At 41.3% G+C, this 24,579-nt stretch overlaps 1 protein-coding gene across 7 annotated transcripts in view; it reads left to right on the top strand.

Annotated features, from left to right (window-relative positions):
- Positions 1–24,579, top strand: part of PRDM16 (PR/SET domain 16) — a 454,451-nt gene that overhangs the window by 366,248 nt on the left and 63,624 nt on the right. For all 7 annotated transcript variants that reach the window (XM_043499846.1, XM_043499847.1, XM_038376894.2 and 4 more), the window contains one exon: positions 18,200–18,334. In XM_043499846.1, coding sequence (XP_043355781.1) covers positions 18,200–18,334 — 135 coding nt within the window. The remainder of the gene's footprint in view (positions 1–18,199; positions 18,335–24,579) is intronic.

Raw genomic sequence — 24,579 nt, forward strand, 5'->3', positions numbered from 1 at the left:
AGAAAAGAGGAACTGCACACTGGGCATGAACACCCCCAGTAAATAGGTCTACCAGATGCATTCCCTTCTACCGTCTCTTAGGACCTCTGAGGTTGTCCTGATTTGGCTACTTAATTTTAAATGAGAGGGGACTCTGATGTGTGAGGTTATTGGGATATAGCATAATCCATCAATAAACCGTATAGCAAGGCCTTGGATGGCACAGGCCAGCCCCAAGAAAGCACATTAGGTGGAATGCAACACATCTCTATTTGTTAAGTGACTGTACATAACGATGCTGTCACAGAGAGAACGGATGGGTAGGGCACTCGGTGAGGCCTGGGAAGCCCGGTTTCAATTCCCTGCTTTGCTACAGACTTCACATGTGACATTAGGAAAGTCACTAAGGAGATGTTTACACTGCTGCTGGGAGCAAGCCTGGGTAGACAGGCTCACACTAGCTCGGCTTGAGCTAGCATGTTAAAAATAGCAGCCTGGCCATTGCCTCTCAGGCGGCAGCATGGCCATTGCCTCTCAAGTCCACCCAACTCCCTGGCTCAGAGCTGGGGTGGCTAGCCTAATTCTCCACCGGAATTGCCATGTCCACACTGACATTAACTCCAGCTGAGCTGAGGGGGCCCACTGCCAGCTCTAGTGCAGACGTGCCCTTAGCTTCTCTTGAGCCTCAGTTCCCCATCTGTAAAATGGGGATAGTAGCACTGCCCTATCTCCTAGGGGTGTTGTGAGGATAAATACATTAAAGACTGTGCAGCGCTCAGCTACTGCAGTGATGGGGCCATGTCCTTCGACAGCTAGCACTGCCAGAACACATTCCCTCTCAAAGCACTTTATGAGCATTTACATAATTGTTCAGAGCCAGATTTTCCTCTGATATTGGCAGTAGAGGGGATGCCAATTTGGCAGAACTTCCATCGCCTGCTAATTTCTTTTCCTGATCCCATAGATCCCATGCCCTCGCGTGGTGCATGGCCCGAGATGGGACGAGGGACAGCCTCTGCTTAACCTTATGAGGATACTCCCCAAGAAGTAATTCTGAGGGTGAGAGATGCCCACTTCAGTTGAATGAATGGAGAGGCTTCCTTATGGGTGCTTTGGAGCAGTAGGTTGTGGGGATATATGTGGACCTGCCCTACTGTGGGGGAGCAGCCTGGACTCATTGAGCTTCTGGTGATGACTCAAGATCTGCACTGATCTTGGGACATATGTAGCTTGAGGGGAACAAACTCCCTACCTGTTCCAAGGGGAGAAGACGATAAGGAGTTCGGATTTAGCAATGCTTAGTTTTTAAGTTAACAATGAAACATCTAGGACGAGACGTCGGTAAGACAGACCAAGAAGCAGGACTGGACAGAGAGGGAGCAAGTTCAGATTGGAGAGGTAGATTTGTGAATCATAAGAGTGAAGATGGTAGCTGAAGCCAGGTGAGCTCACCTAGAGAGGGTGCTGCAGCCGATAGGTTCTAATATTGACAATTCTGCTGCTTTTATAATATACTTGCATGTAAAATGTAAAAAGATGCATTCGTTACAAGTCTTTTCCTTGGATTTATTTCTGTTTAATCACTTATTAAAGTTTTACTGACTTCATGTAACAGATTTGCTAACTACCCATAAACCATGTTTTGTTGCTTTAATTAAACCATTTCTATCCATGAGGTTTTATGCACAAACTGACAACATCAATATAAACATATCTCTGGCAGAGTAATTAATAAAAGCAGGCAGCTCATGGGAGAAAACATATGTGTCGTATCATCCTTGTAGATTCTGCTATTGTATAGTTCTTTCAAAAATGCCAAGAAATGTCCCAATTAAAATGCTATGTTGCTTATGTATACCCATATCTAATTTGGGATAATTGACTCTGTTATGTTCATCCTTGAGAACACATGGGGTTTGCCAGATATATACGAGAAACAATTATACCATGGAAATATTATACAATTAAATTTTTAAATACTGTAGGATTAGGTTTTAATAAACTCTTTCAGCAGCATTTCAGGCTATGAATAAATGCTTGAACTTACTATGTAGGTGCTTTCAAATGGACTGTAGGTAATATTGTCAGGAATATGGTTTTAATTTCTCAGTACGTTTGTATTTATGGTATTTGTAATTTGCATGCTGAAGAATTGCTAAAGGAAAAAGGGATTTAATTTTTTCCTCTTTATCATTCATATCATGACTTTTTCATAACTTGAAGAAAGGTTAAGTAATGCTTCATCTCGGATGCTATCTGGTATCTTTTATTTAATAAAATAGTACATCAAAATAATGCCATAAATACGTTGGCCAAATATTCTTTCCAACTACAAAGGGGTCAGTGAGGACTTTTGGGTGAGTCTGCAAAGTACCTGGATGTTCCTTATAGTTTTTCCCCAATGTTTTTTTTCAAAGCTGGAAGAGATGATCCTAAAGAAATTTGGGAACCACATTCAGGTTTACATACAATTAATCCCTTTCCCTCATCATTTAACGATTCTCATACCTTTTCTTTTCTGACCTGTTGGCTTGGGTCTTGTCTTGTGTGTGGCTGGCTTGGCTTTTTCAGATTGCAAGCTTTTGGGGGACAGGGAATATGTCTTATCTTAGTGCTCAGATACCATGGTGATGATATAGCAACCCAGACAGATAATAAAAATCATGTATAAAGTGACGATAATAATAAGCAAATCCTGTGAAACAGGCAAACATTTAACCCCCTTTAACAAGTGAAAAAATGAAGACACCGAGAAATTAGGTGACTTGCTACTGAGTGAGTCATCAGCAAAGCCAAGAGAACTACCCAGGATTTCTGACTTGCTGTCCCTTGTTTTAACCACAGAATATGTTTCCTCCCTTATGTTAGGACAGATCTAGAATAAAAAAGTGCATGTTAACTTTAACTCCATCAGCTGGACAGCCGTCTGGCTCTGCAACATCTTAGCAATAGCCAGTAGCTATTGTTTGTCTTTTCTGATTCATTTTTGGCCTGAAATCAGTGAATTTTAGAAATGGAGGAAGCATTTCCCATTGGATTAGAATGATTTTAAGGTAAATCAAAATATTGGACTCTATTGCCTGGCAGGTGTGTCTTTAAGATTGTGAGAAATAAGCCCACAAGGAAAGGAAATTCTGTGTTGAAGCTGTCAGATTCCCCTTAAGTCAAACCTGCTTCACCTAGGCAATCGCAACATATATAGTATGTCAGATTATGTATTGTTCCGAGACTCCTGTTAGTGGATTGACTGGGCTGCAATGTCTCAACATAATAAACCTGGGTCAAGGTTTTGGTGCACACCTTTAATGTTGACCTTTTAGTCTGGGTTTGTAATTACGCTTTTGCCTTAAACATGACACCTTAAACCATCTTCTGACACTGAGATAAGATTCTAGATCTTAGAGTTTCAAAATATATGTTTCTGAAAATACCCAAAAGGCAGATTATTCATTAAAATCAATTCCCTGGAGTATGTAATTTTATATTTAAACTGGTCTGAGCTAAAGTTCATCCTGAAGGCACTGGAGACCAGACATGCAATTTACTCTTACACCACTTTATAACTAAAAATATACTTTGTGATGGCTATCAAGATATTCACTTAGTTTCCTCAGGCTGAGAGCTCAAATCCAAACCACCAAGCTTGATAATGAAGTAAAATCAATCCTTCATTAGTATGATTTTGATCAGAGTATCATATATGGATTAAGGGTTAAGTGGGCTGACCAAAACACAAAAGCAGCAACTTCCTATATATAGCTCGTCCTGTCTGACAAACAATAGGAGGATATAAGTCTAGGTAACTATTTGAAAGACGTGAACACTAAGAAGGGAGGATAGTATGGAAGAGTATAAGGATTGTAAACTATCTGAGGCAAGGACTGTCATCTTTCATGGAATCATAGAACATAGGACTGGAAGGGACCTTGAGAGGCCATCTAGTCTAGTCACCTGCATTCAAGGCAGAACTAAGTATTTAGACCATCCCTGGCAGGTGTTTGTCTAACCTGCTCTTAAAAACCTCCAATGACAGAGATTCCAAAGTCTCCCTGGGCAATTTGTTCCAGTATTTAACCACCTTGACAGTTAGGAAGTTTTTCCTAGTGTCCAGCCTAAACCTCCCTTGCTGAAATATAACCCCGTGTTACTTATCTGAACAGTGCCTAGCACAATGAGCCTCTACTGGGGACTAGGAACTAACATAGTATAATAATATAGAGGAAGTAGTAATGGGATGAAACTGGGCGGAGGAATATTCAGGTTGAATGTCAGGAAAGAGGTTTATGTAACTATCAAAGTCTCCCTGTGGAAGTGATGAAAACCCCACTGCTCGAGTAATTTAAAATTAAACTGGAAAAATCACTGGAGAATGTACTGTGGGGAATAATGCTCTCCTGGCAGGGAGATGGACCGGATCACCTAACAGGCCTTTGCCATCTCTAACTATTATGATTCTACAGCAACACTCAGAGTAGTTTAGGAAGAGAAACAGAATCAGCACAGGGCTCTGAGAGTATCTCATAAAGGGCCATTAACAGAGGCAGCTGTAGTCTCCTGATTCAATGGGTGCACTGTACTAAACTGCTGAGGGGGCATCAACCACTGGTAGCAGTACCCTCTGCTCTGGCACTGCAACTCTAATCCCAACCCGGTGAGGAAGGGAGGCTCCAGGAGAGGGGCTGGAGGCTCCTGTCAGATGGGACTGAGTCTGGCTCCCCACTTCAGGCATTCCGACCTGGTGTACGGGGATGCAGTACTACTCAGGTTTGGCCCAGCTGCCTCTGCATCAAGGTTGCAACCCCATGCACCAGGGACCAGTCACAACACCACTCACTCAGATTTGACTCACCCCAGCCCTCTATCATGATGGAAGGGTGGCCAGGCCAAACCTGAGTAGCATGCACCCCCGCACTGGGTTGCAATGCTCAGAGTGGTGTGTGTGCAGTTTCTGTAGGTACTGTTAAACTCAGGGACCCACACTAAAGCTGCACCTAGCCAGTAAAATGAGAGATATTCATGTATGTGGATACCTCTGAAGCACCCTGCAAACATGCACACTCTCAGTATGAAGGTGCTGTCCCTGCAGGTACTGTCATACACAGCATGGTGTTGCCGGGGCCACTGGAGTGTAGATAATAGCATATTATCTGCGGATCACATGATGCGTATCAGTCTTCACACCTTTCCTTTGCAGATGCCTTTAAAATGTGCCTGGACAGGGTCACTTATCTCTACTTTGGAAGTCAAAAAAGATACCACTGGTTGGAAAAGCTAGAAAAGACTAAAAAATTGATCAGAAATTCTCTCACAGTTTGATCACTTCCACTGGGAGCCAGCAGGATTTAACAGTTAGAGCACGAGACTAGAAGTCAGGACTTCTATGTCCACAGCTGATTATTTGCATGGCCTGGAAGGCAAATCACTTTGATTGCCATGTCTCCGTTTATGTGCACCTTTGGAAGGGGGATAATACTTACCTGAGAGGAGCATTGAGAGGGTTCGTTCACTTACTTCTGTAAAAGAGTTTTTAACTCCCCAGATGGCAGGCACTACATAAGTACAGAGAGTCAAAATGAACTGTCTAGGACAATGGTGTCCATCTCAGGGCCTCTGGGCTGCCTCTGGGCCTGAGGACTCTAAATTACAGTTCTCAAGGGCAACTCTATTTATCAGGAAAGTTGTGTCTGATTATGAATTGAAAGGCACCCCCCTCGCCCCCCCCCCATGATGCCTCAAGTGTACAAAGCAGCTCCAACACTACAGGGAGGCAGACCAGAACGCTGCCTCCCCAACTGCCTTCCACTGCTTCCCCAGCAGCTACAGGAGCAGCTCTGGTATGGACCCCCAGTGCTCTGAGCAGCTGCTGTCACTTCTTTGCTGCAGCTGATCACCAGCTCCCCCACCAGCCAGAAAGTAGCTCTGGCTGCTCCACGGCCTAGGGGGCTGTGGAAGCACCAGGGAAAGTAGGGTGGGAGCTCAACTGGCTCTCTTTCTCTGAGCTGAAGTGGGGCCCTAACACCAGGTGTCTTCCCCCATCAACCCACAGAGCCACCAAGAAGAAGGTACAGAAGGAGTACATGCTCAGGTAGCTCCCATCATGGACATAAACAGCAATGAAGACAGTGAGTCACAGCTTAGGCAAGCAAAGTAACACTTGCAGAGTGTGGGTATGTACCCTGTCTGTGCTGCTGGTTTTTAGCACTATAGTGTCCCACTGCTGGAGCTTTGTCAGAGCCTTTCACTGACACACAGAGCTACACACAGCAGTGTGGAGGCAGCTTGTGTTTCACTGTGGCATGTAGCTCTCTGGGCCCTGCACACCGCCCCCAGTTACGTGTAGTGCAGATGTAGCCTACATGTCAGAGGCCCTATCCTGCTACCAGCTAAGGGCGATCTCCCATTCATTCAAGGGGTCGAAGTCTGTGTTTTAGGGGCAGGAAGATATGAGCTCTGCCTCCAGAAAGTCATGGCACAATGGCAACCACAAAGTACTAAATAGCTACAGATTGGTTATAGTGTTATTGGGGTTTTTTGTTTATCTATCAAAGAAAAGTTCATGGACAGCTGTTATGCAGGATCATAATTACTTCAGCAGGGTAGGAGCCTACGATGTTGCTGTGGAACAATTGTGCAGCCTTCATGTTCTCATTTTTGCACCTCCTTTTTGGTTAACATCAAATAACACATAAAGAAAATAACACATTTCAGCTTCATTATCGGTGAGCAGCACGTTATTTCTGTGAGGTGGCCACTTCATTTGCCAAGCTTTTTAAACAGAGGTCTTTGTTCTTGTTTGCAGTCAAATAAGTTGATTGGGAGGGAAACCTACAAATATTCTTTTATTCTTTTCTCCAGTGCCAACCAAGTTTACAAACTCATCTAATTCACACCTTCAAAAAAGCACGAGACTCCTCTGCAATGCAGCTGCCTTACTCATTTCTGGCAAGAAAGGTTACAAGGACTGTGCTTCCCCATACATTTGTAGCACCTTTGATGAGGGAGTGCTTCCTGTGTAAATGAAACTTCGGTTCTGATATGCTCAAAGCAATATCAACCCTGGGGGAGGGTACTGCTTTTCTTTTTCTTTTTTTAAGCCTCTCTGCTCACAAGGTGTAAGGTCACGGCCAAGGCTGCAGTAATGTGCAAGCTCTCGGCTTATAATATTGTGCAATTTAATGTTCATATGTGAAAAAATGTACGCTGTTAGATTAATGTTTCTAACCTGCTTGAACACAGTAGCATATGCTGACATGAGATTGCAAATCAGACGTAAGAAAGGATTGTATTCTTTCTGCACTGGAGATAGTTCGGTGCTATATGTCTCATCACAGGTGGACGCTGTTCACGAATTCTCCTTTTTTTAAAAAAAAATGGTGAATTTAGAGCTGGTGAAATTTAGGTCCAAAATTCATCCACCAAACAAGTTGATTATAGATTTTTTTTAAAAAAGACAAGCTACGGTTTCTTCACAGTGGTGAACCCATTTGAGTATCATGCTGGGGACCTGCTGATTCTGTGGCTTGATTTCTAATGTAACAGAAAGATGTACATTCTGATTTTATCACTATTGTTTGTTTATTTTAACACAGTAGCATCAAAAGGCATCACCTGAGTTCAGCATCCCCTGGTGGCGGGCGCTGTCAGAGACAGTCACTGAGCTTGCAATTTAGGCACGTCAGACAAAGGATGGGAGAAAGGGAGCATTGTGATTACCATCTTACAGACGGGGGACTAAGGCACAATGAGATTAAGTGATTTGCCTAAAGTCACACAGGTGATGTGGGGCAGCCTACTAATTAAACTCACACCAGCCAAGTCCCATTCCAATGCTTTGCCCACAAGAACATCCTTCCTCTCTCTTGTTTACTCTTTTCAGGGTCTGTTCAGCACATAGAAATGCAAAAGACAATAAGAACGGAAGCCTACAAATGCCCATTCTCCCTGCAACTGCAGGAGATCAAGAATGTAGAATATACCCTTCTGATCTTGAGGAATGATCTCTGTTCATTTCTTCAGAGAAAGCCAATGATACCCAGAATAATCCCTGCATGGCAGTTTCTTGGGACTATAGCACCCTTGTGCTTAGTATCCAGAAAGGAGTTCCCTGAACCAGAAGTCAGAAAACACTGACTTGTTGCATCACCTTGAGCAACTCTCTTAAGCTGTGTCTCTCTTCAGTTTACCCATCTGTCATATGAAAACAATGATTTGGCTAGTTGACATGGTTTCATTAGAAAGATGGTTCAGTACTATATAAGCCTTTTTAAATGATAGCAAGCCAGTCATACCCAAATCATGCCACATTCAATCCTTTTGAACAGCACTAGAAAAACACTTGTGCTATTCTGCATGCTTCTGAGCCCCACGCCCACCCCAGTTCCCCAGTCAGACTGGAATTAGATTGCATGAAATTCTAAATCTCAATGTACCTACAAATATTCTGCATCTTTTGTTTACCATGTCAAGCACTTTTATTTTAAGTACTTGCCTCTTTTTCCATCCACAAGGCTCCAGACATTGATGAACAATTAATATTAAAATATAGTAGACTATTGCTTTTGTGTTGTTCTGTTTTTTGATAAAGCAAAATGCACTATGAAAAAAAGATATGTTCTGAGCTCTTTCTTGGGAAGAAAGTTTCAAAGTTTGGTGTGTGTGTTATAAAGAGTCAGACAATCCCATTTCTGACTTGTGTGTACAACATCTGTGATCTGATTCAAACATTATTTTTACAGCCTACTGTTTAATTTAAATCAGTGTGGTATGAATTATGTTACTGGTGGAACACGAGCTTTTGTTGAGATAAATGCTTGCCATCAGCTTGAAACTCTTCTTCTGTTTTGACATTTTTACTTTCTGGTTTTCTGCATGATGATTAGCCATTGCTATGAAAGTTTAGCCTTTACCTCTCAAGGAGAGTGAGGTTGTGGGGGAGGAGGCAGGGAGAGAGAAAGAGAAAGAGAGGGGAAAAGATTACATGCATCGGCAGTAATTAGCATGAGTGGCACCTCTTTTGACATACTGTATTATTTACAGTTGGCTTCTATGTAATGAACCTGCACCTTTAAAGCAAGAAAATAAGCAGGGATCTTTTTCTGGGAGAAGAAAAGCAGAATAGTTGTTGATTTTTATCATAAGGTTTGAACTTCTCATCCTTATGCCTTTGCACAAAGGTTGCCCTGTCACGTAGATCAATTGTGAGTTCTCTTAAACCTTCTAGTACATGCTGGGTCTGGGTTGCTTTCTAGAGCAGAAAGATGCTTACATGGAAATCCTGTTTAGTTAGCTCTGGAGACAAGTATGCTGTATTATTATTGCTGCTATTGCTCTCTCTGGTGAGATTTTGTATTTACAGTCAGGTCTAATGTACACTCAGCTGGAATCAATCTGCTGTGCTTGAAAGACATATCCATGTAATAGAATAATTTTTTTATAAGGACACTGCAATTTCTCAGGCCCTCTATCCCTACTCAAAGCCAGCTGATACATTGGAAATATTCACTGGCAGTTGTCTGTTGGTACCGAACAAAATAGCAATTAATAATGGGCAGACCTTCAAAAGGCTAGAAGGTTTGATTCAGATAGGAGACAAGAAATTCAAAGGCCTTTCCAAAGTTTGTCTGAGCTTATCCAGACTCTCTTGGTCTAGAAATTGAGCAGGACATTTTGAAAGAACAGGCTGTTTTCATGGGATTTCTAGGTGTGTCTTTGGGTGTGGTTTTGTGGGGTGGGGCTTGGAGGAGAGGGTGTTTTGTTCTTCCCCTATGAGAAAATAAATGAAATAAATGACCAAAACGATATTTCTTGCAGGACACTGGTATTTCTGCTTCCAGGCCTTGCTGAAACCAGATAATGTAGAGGTGAATATTACCTAGAAATAGAAACATAACCTGACAAAACATTTTCATTTCAGCTATGAGTTTGGTTTGAGTGAAAGGTCAAGACCAATCTTTTTTTTTTTCAATCTGAACTTGTTTATTTCCCATCCCTTGTAGCTGTTTGTTGTCATCACTAGACCTATTAATGGGAATAAAGCTGCCCAGCAACTGTGAAGGCCACCATAAGACACAAATCCTGTGTTTGAGAATAGAGACTTCTAACTGGTTTGGTCCATGGATTCATTTTTTCAACCCAGTCTCAATAGTTGCCATTAACATACTTGTTTCAAAGGAAAGACATCTTGCAAGCGTTTCTTTTTGCTTCACACATTCTGAGCTTTCCAAGCCATTGGAGATGCTATTTTTTGGTATAAATAAGAGTAATTTTTAGTTATGCAGTCTCCCACAGTCTGAAGATCCGAAGTGTGTTACAAATCTTAATGAATTCAAGCCCATGATATGCCTGAGAATAGTAGTTACCCAATTTACAAATGCAGAAATTCAGGCACAGAGAGATTAATGCAATCATTAGTGGAATCTGATATTGCAATCATTTAATCAAACACATAACTTGCCTTACATGAGTGGTCCCTTTGAAATCGATTAGACTACTCACATGAGTAAAGTTATGCATGTGCATAAATATTTGCAGGATGCCTAAGCAACTTGTCCAAGGTCATATAAGAAGTCTGTGGCAGATCCATCAAATGTACAAAGGTCCTGGCTCCTGAAGAAATCACCCTTCCTCCAATCCTTGTTATCTTTCTCACAACGCACTCATGTTCTGCATGGAGAGAAGCCTCTCAGTCATGTAGGTGGGGCTTAAATTTGGGCCAGACATTGTACTTTATGCTTTATAAAGTAGTTCTGTGTCAGTATCCCTCAAAGCTCTTCCTGTGACTCCAAGCTAGTGGGGAGCCAGGGAACAGGGCTGGTTCTGTTGCACCTCCCATTGACTTTTCAGTACTATGACCTGTTTTTGTCTGACACATTTCTTATTAACTCTTTGTCAGATCACCAGGAAGCCTGGTTAATTGCAGGCAGAGCACTGAATTTATGAGTTCATCCAGGCTTCGTGTCTACACATTGACAGAGGGGTTTCTCTGGACAATTTTTTTCCCTCTTCATTTTGTTGCAAGAATGGACTTTCTGTTTCAGTAACTTTTAAAAGTCATAAATTGTAGCAAATTTTTTCCTTATTTTTAAAAAAACACAACAAAACCTTATGGCAACAGTTTATTGCTCTAAATCTGCTTGTGGGTCATTAAAGAAAAAACCTCCTTCACTCCTGCCAAATAAAATTCGTACATCAGCCAAACTGTCAAAGGCAGATCCTGCAACTATGGGATGAGAAGGTTTATTGCACTCTCAGCTTCTGGGGAGTGGTGTTATAGCAACAGGACGCTGGGTCATTGATGGCAAACTCATGGGCGCTTCATTTCTTCATGCACACTGGGAATCCATTAGGCAAACTGACGACAGATCTGCAAGCATTCCAGTCCATATGGCACACCTCTGCTAAAGCCAAATGTTGGACTCTGCCCATTAAAATTTGAAAGAAACAACCCAATGGAGAGCCCACAAATTAGAGAAGCAGGAAACCTCAAATGATGTGCAAAAAAAAATTGTAAACGTTTAAGAGAATTTTTCCATAATTTTAGCTTCATAACTCAGCATTTCTGATTTAATAAATTACAAGCTGGAGTCTTTGCAAGATCAATGAGCCCTTTGGATTCAGATCCTCAATGCTGTTCAGCAGAAAGCAGAGGAAGCTGCAAAGTGAGCCCTGGAACATGACAACAATTTCCTTTTGGCTAGATAAAAATGTGTCTGTACCAAAACTGGTCAGAACTTTAGACCTGGCTTCAAAATTCATCTTTCTCTAATGGGCCTATCCAAAACCCCTTATACAAACACACCTGAAGACAGGAGCATTGGAGGATTGTTTTAACTGAAGAGACTAAAGAGGGGAGAGGCAGGAAACCTGGAGGCAAAGAAACTAACAATCGTCCCAGAGAGATCAAGCCATGGCCCTGGCAGCGTGGACAGAGAGGAAGGGGTGGATTATAGCAGAAGAAGTGGCACAGGTTGGATGTGAAGAGAGAAAGAAATGAAGGCGTATTGCTTAACCCTAGGTTTGGTGATCGAATGATGAAGAGGATAGTGGAGCTGTCGAATGTGATAGAGAAATGGGTGAGAGAAGTTATGAAAAAAAGGTAAATTCAATTTTTGACTTGTTGAGTCTAAGAAAGCAGTGGGGAAATCCACAACAATAAAATGGATAGACAAGAAGAAATGGGAAGTTGATCAGAGAGAGAGATTGCAGAGGGATCATACATATTTTTATTTATCCTGATTAATATTACAATACAGCCCAAAGCCTTTTTATGCTTAGTGACCTACAGCACATACCAAGTCATGGTCCCTGCTCTGAAGAGCTTATGCTCTAATTTGAAAGAGAGGTAGAGCTGGGTATAGTCAAGACATATGTTCCTCTTTCCCTGTGAACTCTGCTTTGTTGGCAATGGTATCCTGTTTTGGACAGTAAGATACACAAGGAAGAATGCAGTTACTGTAGTCCTGACACTGAGTGAAATATCCATAAATTCTCTCTTTTGCCAAAGATTTATCAATATCTAGTCACACATGATTTTTACGGAGAGCTGATTAATTCAGTTAACCGTGGGCCAAATTCCCTCTCAAGCACACCTGTGCAACTTCACTGGCATAAAAGAGGTTGTTAGAGTGTAAAACAAAAGGCAGAATTTGGTCTGTTAGATTTCAACTCAGTTATTTCAGATTCACTGGCTAAGTACAAACACAACTTCTACATTTTTCTGTATCATTCCGTTTGCTGCTGCTGAATATACAATACAGGACACCTAAGGCTGGACCATCAAGCAAACCTGAGGCTGTTCAGAAAGAAAGGGACCTCTTGGGGCACTTGTGCTTTGTAAATTTGTGAAGCATTTGCCAATATCGATAAGTAAAAGTCTATGCCATTTAGAGAGGAAGGGTGGTCTTGTGGTTAAAAAGAAAGCTGAATTCAATTCCTGGCTCTCTCACAGACTCCCTGTTGCTTAATCTCTGCGTACCACAATTCTATGTCTTTAAAATACAGATAGGAATACTTCAACCTTCCCACGCTTTGTTTGTCTTTTCTATTTAGATTGTGAGTTCTCTGGGGCATGGACTGTCTCTCAATATGTGTCTGTATAATGCCTAGCACAAAGTGGCCTTGATCTTGGTTGGGGTCTCCAGATGCTACTGTAATACAATTCATAATAATTTAACGTGACACAAGGATAGAATTGCTGCCTAGTCCATCCAAAATCACTAGTCACTTTTTAAAATGTTGGGCAATGTCTTTAACTGATTTGGAAACAGTTGATGCTACAAATTAGCAAGCACTAAGTTTCTGATCGTCTTTCAACATAAACGGACAGAAAACTAGGTGTGCTTTTATGGGGTATTTTAAACTTCTCTCTCTACATGTGTGTTCAAAACAAAAAAAAACAGTATAGCGCTTAGGTAGTGTGGGACTACTTGCCAATGGTTTTCATCAATTTTTTTCCTATAGACTCAAGCATCAAAAAGGATGTGGGTGTTTATAATTGGTATCTTTTGAGGTGTACTGGACTTAGTTAAAATGCCTACACCATAGAGTTGGCTGTGCAGTACTTTATTTCAGTAAGCAGTCAATTCTGCCTATCTTATGTGATGTCAGAACATCATCCTTTTTCAGCAGTTCACATTGTGGGGCATTTGAAGCTTGTCAGACAAATATGGAAGTGTTGAAATATTTACATCAAAAAGTCAACATTTGCCAATAAATGATATCTGAGATATTGCAGTTATTTCCCTTCCATATACGGGGGGAAACTATATGGTATATTTTGGCAAATACTAATATCTTAATGCAGAAACTAGTGTTTAAATGTCAGCTTTACACAACCAGCCTCGTGTGTGTGTGTGTGTGTGTTGTTCTGCTGTGTCATTTTTGCATCCATATTAAATTGCAGGCAAGTATAGTAATTACACAACTAACTACCTCTTTGTGCCTTCAGATCAAGTAGTTAAACCTATAACTACTAACATTTTCACCTCCTATTAATTGTAGGCATAGAAAAAAGTGTTAATGCAATTATTTACTAAAGAAAAGTTGCTCCTTGAAAAAACTGGAGGCCAGGTTGATTGCTAAATAAAATTAATTGGGTTAGCTGTTTTAAAACAAATCAATTAATTATTATCCATATCTATTAAGTTTGCTTTGTACTCAACCCTTATGAGCTCTTCCTGTTCTAAACAGCTATGAGGGGCAATATCCCATTGCAGCAAAGGAACGAAATTCAGACTCAGCTTTCTCTGTTGCACCAAAATGTAGCACACATGAAATGTAGCACTCTTGAATGAGTCCAGGCCGCTACCATATCTAAAGTCAAACTGAAGGTGGTAGTGAAAGTCCTACCTCTGAATATGGAAGGCATTCTGGAGTATATGTAGCTCTTTGATGCTCCCTTATTTATATTATGGCAATGTGTACAGGCCCCAACTAGGATCAAGGCCTTATTGGGTAAGGCACTGTACAAACCCAAAGTAAGAGATTCAGGTCACACACAGGAAGACAATGACAGAGCCAGAAATTGATCCTGGATCTACAGAATCCCAGTCCAGTGCCTTAGTCTGGGGGTTTGTCTACACCATGCATTAGTTCATACTAGAGATGTATAAATTCTGTTGTGCAGTAACTGGCTTGTGTGGACCCTGTTGGCGCACGTTAAAAGTTCTCTAGTGCATGTTCCTGTAGTCCCATTTTGAACAATCCTACATTAATGTGCACTAGGGAACTTTTAGGGCATCCAGCAGGATCCACCCAGGCCACTGAGTGCACAACCCGCTAGTATGCACTAGAATTTACATCCCTCTTGCGTGGAGTAATGCACCGTATAGGCAAGCCCTGAGTGTGTTGATAGACAGAGTCCCCATTAAAGAGAAGTGCTAACAATACTTTTTCTCCTTTTCAGCTGTGTTTGCTGTATGTTCATAAACTGTATTAATTTCTTACAAAACTGCCCCACCACGAGGGTGGCCACAGAGGCATTCCCAGAATACCAGATGTCCCAGTACTTCCAGGAACAGTGGGGGCCTGCCCCCACCTATGTGAGCCATGCAGCGCGGGCAGAGCAGCACACTTTTCAAAATGGCATCTCCCATCTCATGCCGGACAAAGCCTTATCCAGTTTTGTTTCAGTACCGGCCGTGGGACAAACCTTAGAAAAGCAAAATTCTCCAGTTTAAAACAGGACAGATGGCCTGCCTACCAACCCCATGCATGGGCCCTGTATCTGCCAACTATCTCACACTGCAACAGGATGCTGTTTTTATTTTCAGTGTCCTGATCAAAACTAGAGAAACACACATTGTGATACAGTAAAGTATTGGATAGAACATAGTTCGGTGTTGTTGCTGGGCCGTGGTTCATGTCAGCTCAGTTTATTTACAGATTGGAGGAGTGTGTGAAAAACAAGGGTTTCAGTTCTCAGAGTTTCGCATAAATATTTTTTCCGGTTTTGGTTCATGAGATTTCACGCCCCCAGAGTTTCAATTTGGGCTTGAAAGCTCAAACCAGTGAGCTTCATGTGATTTTTAGCCAGGCTAGGCTTCATTCTGAAACACAAGGTCTCAGTGGTTCATGAATTGTGAGTCTTTTAGCAAATTTGAGCTGAGTTCTGGGTTCTTCCAGCACTCGTTGAAGTATCTTTCCCCAGCCCTCAGAGAGTGCAAAAAGAAAGCTTATAATTTAGATCATGCTTGTAGTCCTGGACATTGCTATCTTGTTTGACAGTATCTCTTCAGTGTTTGACCTTATTCACATTGTCATTACTATAATGTACAATCCACCTTGACAATGTCGTGAAGATTGGGGGATGCTGCCGGATGCTACCTGATTTGCTCGTTACCTTCAAGCTTCTGCACAGTGTTTAATTCAGCAGCTGAACATCAACCATACATCCTGATTTTGTTACCCAGAGTATTTTTATTATTGCAGTTAGGACAAGTCGGGTCCATGTTGACAAATGCACTCCTTTCCCAGGAGAACTGCCTCCTTTTTAAAAAACCCTCCAAACTTCTGAAGCTTTTCTGTTTGAGATATATCCTCTTTTTACCTCATTTCTTTAATATAAATCTTTTGTCTATGGGAGTTTCAGATTACTTGTTACTTTGATATATAAGCATTAATCTAACCAGTCATGCACTCTCTGGTAGGCTAAGTGTTAATTATCATTTTTTTACCGTTAGTTTCAGACTTTCACTGAGGAAACATTGTATGTGGCTGGACCAGAATCTGTGAATATTCTTCTGTGAGGCAGACCCTGCCAAAGTAGTTCACACCTTTGTAACCTCAAGGCTAGTTTATAGCAGTTCATTCTACTTAGCACAACAATTGAAGTCCATCCAGAAGCTTCAGCTAGTGCAAAATGCAGCAGCTCATCTCTTGAAGGTGCCATGCTGGTCTGAACGTTTGAAACCTCAGTGCTTCTCGCTCAGAACTGTTTGGCTCTCTATGCTTATGATCTGTAAGGCCCTTTATGGTCTAGGACCCAGTTAAATTGGAGATCTCAATTTCTGTATCCTGTTGTAGGAAATTAGATTATCAGGAGCCTGCGAGGATGTGTGTACTTTTTTTTTAAATTATTTCAAGGAAGCCGGGCTCGAGTGGAGTTTCCGAGGGGAGGCTGTACAGTGATCCAGAGAGAGAGTAGCTACAGGGATGATCATGTGTTCCTTATTACAAGCAGGGATAGTAGCACCACACTATTATTAGGCTTGCCTGATATTTCCCATTATTGGGACCTTTTTTTTTAGTTGCTTATAACTGCAACCATTTGGGCTGAAATTTTTCACACTGGGTGTCGGACTCAGGCTGAATGTTTTTTGAAAATTTCAGCCTCAGACTGGTCAGCCATTTCCAAGAATGAGGCCAGGGAAGAAAAAGATGTTGTTTTGCCCGTGTTTAAAAAAAAATTCTGGTGACCTTTCCTTAAGCTCTAACATCCTCAGCTTTGAAGCAGAAACTTGAAATTTGGCAAGAGAGTGGTAGTCTTTGTGTCAGGAATGTGCCTTTTGCATGAAAATCTGCCACGCCAGCTGCCGGGCAGAGGGGGGCGAGCGAACCAGAACATGCTGGAGGGGAGAGGGGGCTCCGGCTCGCTCAGCCCCTGTCCCCAGCAGCCAAGCCCAGGCAGGGAGCAGGCGGCGGCTGCCTCCCATCTAGGCTGTCTCAGGCTCCATCCCACTCCCTGCCCAGCTGCCAAGGAGAGTGGCTGAATGTGCCAGGGGAGGTGCAGGGAGAGATGGACCGAGGGCCCTCCCACATACACACACAGGCAACAGAGGGCGGGGAGAGTGCAGCAGGCCTGGTGGAGGGGGGGGTATCAGTGGGCAGAGGACAAGTGGGACGATCATGTCTCCTCCCCTTTAGATTGTGCCCCCTCCTCGCCCCGTATGGGGAGGCACCAGTTGTCTAGGACTGAGTAGGACTTTCCTTGCAATTACTGCTCTGGACTGCTGCAGGCCAGAGCTGGGGCCACGACCAGGCACCAAAACTGAGAGCAAGAAGTTTGTCTGTCCTGTGCTCTCAATGACCTGGACCTCGGCAGCATGGAGGAGGAAGCTGCAGGATTTCAACGCAGAGAGGACAAAAGATAGACCTGCAGGAGTTGGGGGAGTCATTTGGGACAATGAGCAGGGAAGTGGAGGAAGACAGGGAGTAGGAACTGGAGTTGTGAAGGAATCTGGGACTGGCTTGGAAAGGAGACTGGGACGAGGAACTAGTGGGAAAGGGTGACAGAGGTTGGTGGGCAGAGAGATAGTTCTGATTTGTTCTTGCAGAACTGAATGTCTGTTTTTATTTACAGTTGTAAGTACTGTGCTCCTTTTTTAAACCTAATAATAGAAACAGATAAGGTGGAGATGGAGCCATATAAGTACCTAAATAGTTAATAGAAAGCAGTTCAGAAAAGGTGACCTGTTTAGTTGTAACAGCTATATGGATACGGGAGCTTTATTTTCCTTGCTCATTATGGATGTGATCATGTGCCCCTTAAATCAGTGGAGGATCTTCACTGGGACTTGAGCAGCTTTGTAATTCAGCTGATGTTATTCTGTTTCTATATCTTTATTAGTGATGTCGACTAACAAGCTGTTTCTCTAGCTTTACTTCTTGTTTGAGGGGCCTGCAATACAAATAATGATAAAAGTACATTTCTCACTTGTTGATTTCCATATTCATCGTTTCATCTCAAGTGAAAAAATTTCTTCCATCTCTTCTTCTTCTTCAGATCGCTGATGACCTGGGAAATGAGAAATTCTGTGCTGATGCTAATCAGACTGGTGCTGGAAATTGGCTGAAATACATCCGAGTGGCCTGTTCTTGTGATGAACAAAATCTAGCTGTATGTCCTGTTAATGACCAGGTATGCTTCTGCTTAGTTGAGCCATCACCATGTGTTTTTTTTTTTATGGCTTTGGCAATTATCAGGTTGCTACATTCAACTGATCACTTTAACAAATACAGGTTTGCTTTGTATTTAGGGGAAAAGCAAAACATCACCATGTGGAAATTCAGAGGATATATTTACTAGGTTCCGTTGAGATAAATCTGCATGCTTTTCTGAGCATCTCTGGTCTGGGAATCAAATTGAATAAGATTAATTTAGGCTTTCTCCTGAGATTTGTGGTGTTTCTGGAGTTAGGGCCAAATTGACAATACAACAGGAACAGACTTTCATCTGGTATTTTTCCTCCACTCTCTTTGAGTTTTAAGCTAATATGTGGTTCACGTTTTATTTTAGGTGAACTAGCTCTCCACTCCCTACATATACTTAGGCATGGAAAGATTAGATCTTCATCAGTAAATATTAGTAAATGTCAATTTTCACTGCACACACACAAACCAACAAAAATAAATTTCCATCAATAATAATTGAAATTTACAGATAGGCACAGTCAGAAGAATGCTGCTTGAGAATTTATGAGAGTCAAAATCCAGCAATCTGGACTTTTGAATTAGGCTTGTTACAAATAGACTAGCAAATGAAGTGTAAAAACAATTATGATCTGTTTTATGTTTTGACGTGATGTTGATGATTTGTTTTAACAGTTTATAAAGCTTTAACTTTTTTAATCTCAATGTCATTAAATACAAATTTTCTGCCCACCCACATACTTTTACACAACCCTAAAAATTTCAATTGATAAAAATAAAAAAAATCCAAACTTTGATATAATTTTTTTTTCTGTGTCAGCTGCTTATTCTCTCCCCCCATCCCCTGCTCCCCTTCGCCCACACACAAACACACACTAGCCATAAAATTATGTTTGTGATATCACACTTGGTTACTGTGGAGATGATGGCATCACAGAGAAAGTATTATGGATTTGCATGAGGAATAAGCAGCATGAGCGGCAGGGCTGGCTCCAGGCACCAGCTTTCCAAGCAGGTGCTTGGGGTGGCATGCAGAATGGGGCTGCAGTCTGTGTCCCGCGGCAGCAATTCAGCGGCAGCTCCGCCGCTTTTCCCACCACAGCGGCTTTTAGGCGGCAGCTCCGCTGCTCTTGGCGCGGCGGCAATTCGGCAGTGACTGCTTGGGGCGGCAAAATTGGTAGAGCCGCCCCGATGAGCAGATAAACTGAAACAAAGATCCTTTTTTAGTGCACATGCAGATATTCATACCAGTAAAATCTGAAAGAAGCAAATAATCAAATAGCCAGGCAGTCTGTCTGTCTGACAGGAGACAGACACAGAACTGCTCCTAAATGGTGAGCCTGGTTCTCCTCTGTCCTGTATCTTGTATAGTTTTTTACACCTATGCAGAGTGGGTTTAAAAATCCACCCTTCTTTTTTGGTAACTCTTTACACATCCTACAGATCGCACAAGGTGCAAGGCAGTGGAGAATCAGGCCCTAAGTGGTTTTTTTCCCCAAAAAAAGTTTTGCACATTGTATCAGCTGCTGCCTGGTTGAAAAGGTGGTGTGAGTAACTCAGGTTGCTTTACTGCCACATGGCAAGCAGAATAAAATCCCAGAGGAATCCATTTGTAAAAGTTTTTAAGGAGACTTGTTTGTTCCTGAAGTGACAGTCTCTGGTAGCAAATTGATATTACACTGGGTCTTGAACAGAATTTATGCAATTTAAAAGTTTGTCCATAAGGTTGCACAATGTAGGACAACATGGAAATGGTGGGGAAATGAGGCTGGAGCCATTTCGTTTTCAAGACATCATGTTTCCAGTTTCCATAGCTGCAGTTTTCTTTTGTTTATTTTTATCCTTCTCTGGCACCTTCAGACTTGGAGAGCATTGGTAATGGAGCCCTCACAGGGATGTTATCTCTTCTTTGTGTGAGACTCAAGAAAATGCACATTTTTCTTTTCACTTTCTCTGCAAATGCTGCAAGAGGAACCTAATTACAATCAGCAGATTATCTCCAGGTTTTTTGGAATCCAAGACAGAGGCTTATATACTCCAATCCAGAGTCACAATAGGTGTTTGTGCCCATAATTTAGCAAGATTTATAGAACACCAGCGCTTTGGCTGACTCCAAGTGGCTGAGTGGGATGTCCATTCAGCAGCTCTGATCTTTTTAAGGGCACTGGAATGGTTGGGAATCTCCTGGCCCACACGCTTCTTTTCTAGTAGGGGAAAACTGCAACGCATTGACAGCAAGCATAAAACCTGAATTCTCGTGATTAAAAAATAGATGAATGAATGGAGATCGATGCTGGTATTTCATCGCAGTTCGAACAGTAGAAAGTGCATGCTGTACATTGACAGTGATGGATAGAAAGTCTGCTCCCAAGCTGTGAACTAAGTTTTTGTCTCTATTTAAATGGGAGGGGGAAATGGTTTCGGGGACTGTTGAGAGAGGACTAGAAACGTAATAGGCATGTTGTGGAAATGTCTGTAGCACGCTCTCCTGGGGGAGGAGATGTTACAAGGACTTAATACGATTTTTATAATGATATTCCCAAAGGCTGAGTCATCTTCCCTTCTAGACAGATGACAAAATCTTGCAAGGATTAATTAGCTAATTTTTGTAAAGCGCTTGGAAGATTAAAAAATCGAAATGGGTACACGAGGAATAATTAGATCTGGGGATTTATAAGATCTCAAATTGAGTAAAGTTCAGGTCCATGGTGTTGATTCAGGCATATCTCAATGAGAAGTGCAATACTGATAATATTACTACCTAGTATTGTCGATAGGCATTTGGAGGCATAAAAGAATGAACCGTGAGGGAGAATATATTTCTAACATGCATGTTACTAAGGAGAACATTACAAGAAACTTTTCAGTAGAAATGGAAGCCAAAATATTGCTCTGAGTCTGACATAGAGATGGGCACGCCCATTCATATAAAATGAGAATTGATTTGAACTTTTCACACAACGCTTGACCCAGTCCAAAATCCAAACTTAGAGAAGTTTGAAATATTTCCATCAACTTTTTCTCATTCATATTTTACCATGCTCCTACAGAGTTTGACTTTGGAGATGAGTGAAAATGGGAAAGCCAAAATACTGCAATATTTGTAGCCTGATTCCTAGACCAACATGGTCTAGATGAGCTTTTGGATAAAAGCATCCAAACTTTGGGTTATTTATATAAAATGGACTCCTGATTGCTGTGATGCCCATCCACTACTCATCACGAACCCTCTTGAAACAAGAACCCTTATAACCAAGAGCCTTACATTTGTCATCAGCTCCATGCCTTACATCAAAAGCTGCTCTATGCATTTTGTAGCACATGGAGCTGAATTCCATATCTCAGTTTCAGAGAGTGACAGGATAAATATCATAGAAGCCATTACATTTCCCCTTACCTATTACCTAGACCTTTACAGTCCTTCATTCTGTGCAGATTATACAGGTCTCCAGGCAGGCTACAAATGGTCTGATTTCCTTTTAGTGCATCCCACAGATTATCTGAGCTCAGCCTATTACATTAACTCATATCTTTGGGACTCCCAATAGATTCAGCAGCTCCAGTGCTTTGGATACACAGTCTAATACCTTCTCGCACCACCTTATACCTTACTAGCCTTGTCTCCAGGTAGTTCTGTTCACTCCCTGCCTTAAAAAATGTAGTTTCACCCAACTGTCTGTTCAAGCAACTCTACTTCTATAACACCTGCTGTTACCAAAAAGGTCCTTTACCAGGCATTTGAAAAAGCCATTTCCAGTTTCTGAAATGACCAGTGTAGCCACTGTAATAAATACAAACAACCAAGAGTGGTCATTGGAGTGGGATGAGGACTTCCAAGGTCGGGCTTCTTGCAAAGATATTTTAGACTAAATAAAAGAGAGTAGAAATATGCCAATTTGAAGTTAATATACATTTTTTTTCTGTGTGAAATATTAACCTTTAGACAACTGGCCTTTTCTAAGCATGCCAGATTAATGGTTTGATTGAGAGCAACATGTATATATTTTGCCAACAGCTAGAAGGCTAAATGATTATTTGTATCACATTTGATTTTAAGACCAATTAATTGCATCTCTTTTCCTTCGTCTGGAGCTTCTTGGTTGTGCATAGTTTCAATTTATGTAGCAGTCTGATTAGAAAGAATTGCTGTATTACACTCACACCAGACCTGCTTTCTCTACCTTCTGTTACATTCTAGCCATTTTCTGTGTATTTGCTTTATTATAAATTCACTAAAACATACATCAAAAAGGTGGCAAAATGGTTATTCAAGAAGAGGGAAATAAAAAGGCCCCAGAATGTAACTAGATGGTAGGCATTTCAAAGTGTTTTCTCCCTCCAGCCTCTTTCCTGAAGCAATGAAGACTTTTAGGTCAGGCCAGCTGGTAGGAATAAAAAGATCCAGTGTACAAAGTGCAGCAGACAATGGTGATTGATAACCAGAAGTCCCAGACACTTATGTGAAAAAATCATAGGCATAACAACATCGAGGTCAGGATGTACTTTTTCTCAAGCAGCTCATTATGACAATCTGTGGGCAGCAATAGGTCTTACAATATTTGGGATAATCAGCAGCTCATTGAAATACTTGTAGGCTTTATTATCATTATTATTATCAATTTTAACATTTACATGGGGGAAATACCAGCAAGTGTGTCCATGCTGGATTAATATTATTACTTTTCCCCCTTCCCGTTTTCCACACCATCTTAAAAACAAAATGCAAACACAATTTTCTTTTCTTAGAAATATTCAATCTATTGCCATTATCTAAGTGTGACTCTGTTTTGCATAATCGCTAGTGGATAGTCTGGCCTGAAGAGTTTCAGTACGTACAGATAGGTCTAGGATTTGCACCTGAAGTTGTTTTAATGTTAGGGGGGAAAAACAGGAATATGAAATGAAGAAGTAACAGAAAAGAAAAAAATAACAAACCTACCTCTCAGGGCTGAAGTATTAATTTCAGTTAAAGTGAAAATATCTATAAGCCAATTCCTGCTCCCACTGAATTGAATGGGAGTAGGGTCAAATCATTGCAACTAGCCAAAGTTGTCTTTTGGATGAGAAGAAAATGTTATATTTAGGATTTTAGCCAATTTAAGATTCCTAGTCACTGTACACTCACTAGACACCAAAATCCAGGTTTAGGAATTTCTAATCCTACCCATCAGAAGCATTAGGATACTGAGCAAAATAATGAAGACACACTTTAGACTTTCAAGTGCATTTTAAATTACATTGTGGCTAGTTAAAGCCTCTATAATTAGACCCTCATTTATACTGATGGGGAAAATCATATTTCGCTCTTCACTCTGCCTGACACTTATTAGAATTCAGTGTAAATAAAATAATAATTAACATTCAGATAAGGTTTGATCTTGCAATACTTATGCCCATGGGTAATTAATGCTGCTCACATGCATGGGCTCACATGCGTATATGTTTGTAGGGTTGGGGCAATAGTGGTTTACTGGCATTAATCCTCCCAGTTATCAGGTGTTATACATTTATCATATCAGATTTTCAGAGCTGAGGTTACACTTCTTCCTTATGCACTATAAACTGTGAATAATTCTCTGGGGTGTGATTCTGCAAGGTCCTGAGCACCATCAGTATCTGTCTCATAAGAATTTAGGCGGCTCAGAACTTAATAGGCTCAAGCCCTAAACCATCAAGCAGAATGTTTCTTTTCAAAGTGAATGAACATTTTCAATTTCTGCCTAACAAACAAGTGAATGTTAATTTCTTGGGTACAGCCTGGTGCACATTCTGTCCACAGATTGGGACTCAGGCTAGATGGAGAAAGGTTCAACCACACCCATTCAGTAGGCCTGCAAAGATTAATCTTTTTTATTTAAACATGTAAAGAAAACAAAAGCTCTGTAATAAAAGATTACCCACAAAATAACTAAACATCGTGGTGCTGATGAAAGCCAGGGCAAGCTTTTAATCAAAACCATTTGCTGTCCAGACAAAAATAAGACATGTTTTCATTGGGACGTGGTCCTTTTCACTCTTATTTGTGCATACATCGGACTGAGCTCTGATCTCATCGACACCCATGTGAAGCAGGAACAGCTTCAATAATGCCAAGAGAATTATTCTGGGTTTACAGACGCGTGACTAAGAGCAGCATGTGGATTGCTGAACATTTTCTTAACTTCTTCTAAAGGAAATTGTTGCTCTTCTTCATAGACACTAGTTGTAACATTTTATTCTCCAGGCCCATTTTAA

The sequence above is a fragment of the Dermochelys coriacea genome, chromosome 18 (assembly GCF_009764565.3).
Source record: "Dermochelys coriacea isolate rDerCor1 chromosome 18, rDerCor1.pri.v4, whole genome shotgun sequence".
Lineage (NCBI taxonomy): Eukaryota > Metazoa > Chordata > Testudines > Dermochelyidae > Dermochelys > Dermochelys coriacea.